At 39.6% G+C, this 2,607-nt stretch overlaps 1 protein-coding gene across 1 annotated transcript in view; it reads right to left on the bottom strand.

Annotated features, from left to right (window-relative positions):
- The window catches only part of IRAK2 (interleukin 1 receptor associated kinase 2), a 17,928-nt gene extending 17,483 nt beyond the window's left edge, over positions 1 to 445 (bottom strand). The window contains exon 1 of the mRNA XM_085308914.1: positions 432 to 445. Within this exon, the coding sequence (XP_085165040.1) occupies positions 432 to 445 (14 nt within the window). The remainder of the gene's footprint in view (positions 1 to 431) is intronic.
- Between the last annotated feature and the right edge of the window lie 2,162 nt (positions 446 to 2,607).

Here is a 2,607-nt window from a genome sequence, read left to right as displayed (position 1 = left end):
CTCCTTAGCCAGGAGCAGCCGTAAAGCGCGCATAAAGTCAGGGGCAAGTTTTGCAAACCTTTAATCTTCTCTTTGGCATTTAATCTGCCTTTGACACAGTTCTACGCTCAAAGCGTTCACAATTAATCAATCTGCCGATGTACCCGTACGAACAGCGATGGCAAAACGATCGGCTTGAAGAGAGCCCTGCGGCTGTGCCACTGCACTCCTGGGGACGGCTGCCAACACACAGCTTTAACCCGCTCCTCCTTCTGTTCTTCTGTTTAATCCCAGCAAACAATACTGTAAATTTTGAGGGCTTTTAATTTATCTTTCCTTTACAATTTGCATATATTTTATAATACAGCTAATTCCCACCCTTACAGTATTAAACTGTCAAAGTTTGGAAGATACTGATGCTTCTCAGCTATGCATCCTCAGAAATCACGAACCTTTCAGGTGCCATTACGGTAACAACTAATTTCTTGCCACAATGTGGCAACAAAAAGCTGAAAAACATATTAATGTAGGTACAAGGAAGGTTACAAGACAGACAACAACAACAAAAAAAAAAGTCCAAGAAGTATTATTATTTAAAAGACTCAAGACTTTGCTGGTTTGGGAGTATGGTAATAATAGTTAAAGCTATTTTATTTTGCTCCCTTTTCCCTGCTCGCTTTCCCTCTTGCATGTACCAGAATTCCCACGGCRAGATGAGCAGAACTCCTTCTAAGGTCACATAAAACGAGAGAGAAATCAGTATTGCAAAGAACTGGACAAAGGCAAGCAAGAGCATGTCCTTCCCCTGGTCCTGGATAAAAGCATGAGACCTTTTGGACTTGCTGCCTCGTGGGAAAATGAGAGAAAAAAAACGTAGATAGTTTGTCTACTATTGCCTAAAAATACCTGTAATTGTGAGTTGTCAGTTTGGCACTAACCATTTTACGCAATAAAGAGTTTTACAAGGGAACTGAAAATTACCCTTTCACCCTGAAACTGGAGTTTTGCTCTGTGCTCATGTTCTGTAGCCTTTACCTCCAAATCCGGAGCTGCTAGGCCGGACTCTGTACTGCTGTTAGCATAAGGAGTTCGTCAGAATAATTTCACATTTCTCTAGCTTTTTTCCCCCTCACCTGTGCCGCCGCCACTTCCTGCAGGTGTCCACAGTATCTCTTTCCAGTCGCACTGCATTCACCGATTGCGCTAAGCTGGGACTTCCAATTCTGGTCCTCCCTTCCCTCACTCAAATTAGTGTTGCTGGTGACTGCCACAAGGTTTCAGCTGCATTTTAATGAGGCAGAGCTATGATTTGGACTGAAAACTACCTGCAYTTTTAATGTAGTAAACACAAGTAAATTACAACTTTCACTCATTGCTAATCTGGCTGAATAACTGAAAGACAGGAGGCTCCATTTTCAGATAGTCATGTGTTAAAAGTAGCTGGGGTTTTCTCTAGTCTTTTTATTCTAATGTAGAGCAGCATTCCAAAACAGGAGAAAAAAATACTTTTCCTGCGTATGTTGATCATTCTCCTAAAGTTTGCCCATCTTTGCAAAACATCATTATAACTCTATGTAGAGTTTGGTTTTTCTAAATCAGATTTTATCAATAGGGGTCGTTTAATGACGAAAACTTCTCAGTTTAGCATTTATGCTAAAGACAAYACTTCTGATGGAACCAGCTTTTCTGCCGGTTGCTTTCTTATGCCTGCTGATCTCTTTCACATTGAATAAATAGTCGGGCTACGTGTTTAGCAGAAGAATGAAAACCAAATAGTACGAGAAATATTATGAATGATCACATTTGCAATTCCAATGTCAATGTGTAATCAAATTGTTTTTATGCCAGGGTGCCTCTAAATAACAAAACAGAGCTAGCATTACCACTCACTGAACTAGTCTGTGGTGGTGTCTTGTGAGCTTTGGATGGTTTGGCTTTTCTGACTAGCCCATTTGGAGGACGGTGTCATTTAACAGACTCAAAATCACTGCCGTGTTCAAATGATAGAACCAGCAAGACCTATGACAATACCATCAGATTGCGGCAAGTAGTTCGAGTATGACATCGGTGTGACTCACTGGTCTATAAAAACAAAACTTCTCAATTATGTGCAAAATGTGCTTGTTTGTCACCTTGCAGAGGAAGTTGCTATTTTTTTAAACCAAGCACGTGGGGAAAAAAATTCCACAGTTTGTCAATATAAAAGTTAACTCTTCAGAAGAACAAACAGGTGAGAGCTAAAAAGCTAAGTTCTTACAGAATTCATATCACAAGAAAATGTATCCATATTATAAGAAAAGAAAGCAGCTGTAGGAGGAACATAAGACAGCTGTGTGGATAGGACTCCACACTGGACTTCATGTCTGTGTTCAGTCCCTTCTTTTCCCATAGACTTCTTGTACAACTTTGGAAAACGCAATTTCCTCTGCAAAATGGAAATAGAATTTTCTTTATTATCTTGTCTACAGAAAATACAAATTTCAGACATGAATTGTCTCCCACTGTAAGTAGATGTTAATTATTCACCAGAAAATGTTATTTTACAAAATGAAGTACGTTTTTCTCATATTGGCTTCACCAAAGTAGTCAAGAGGTTTGCAGGGTGAAATGGTAGTCTAAAGTTCTTAA

This window comes from Rhea americana, unplaced genomic scaffold (genome assembly GCF_003343005.1).
Source record: "Rhea americana isolate MKP2758 unplaced genomic scaffold, rheAme1 scaffold_286, whole genome shotgun sequence".
NCBI lineage: Eukaryota > Metazoa > Chordata > Aves > Rheiformes > Rheidae > Rhea > Rhea americana.
The sequence above is the reverse complement of the archived record's forward strand: the minus strand, read 5'-3'. Positions and strand labels throughout refer to the sequence as shown.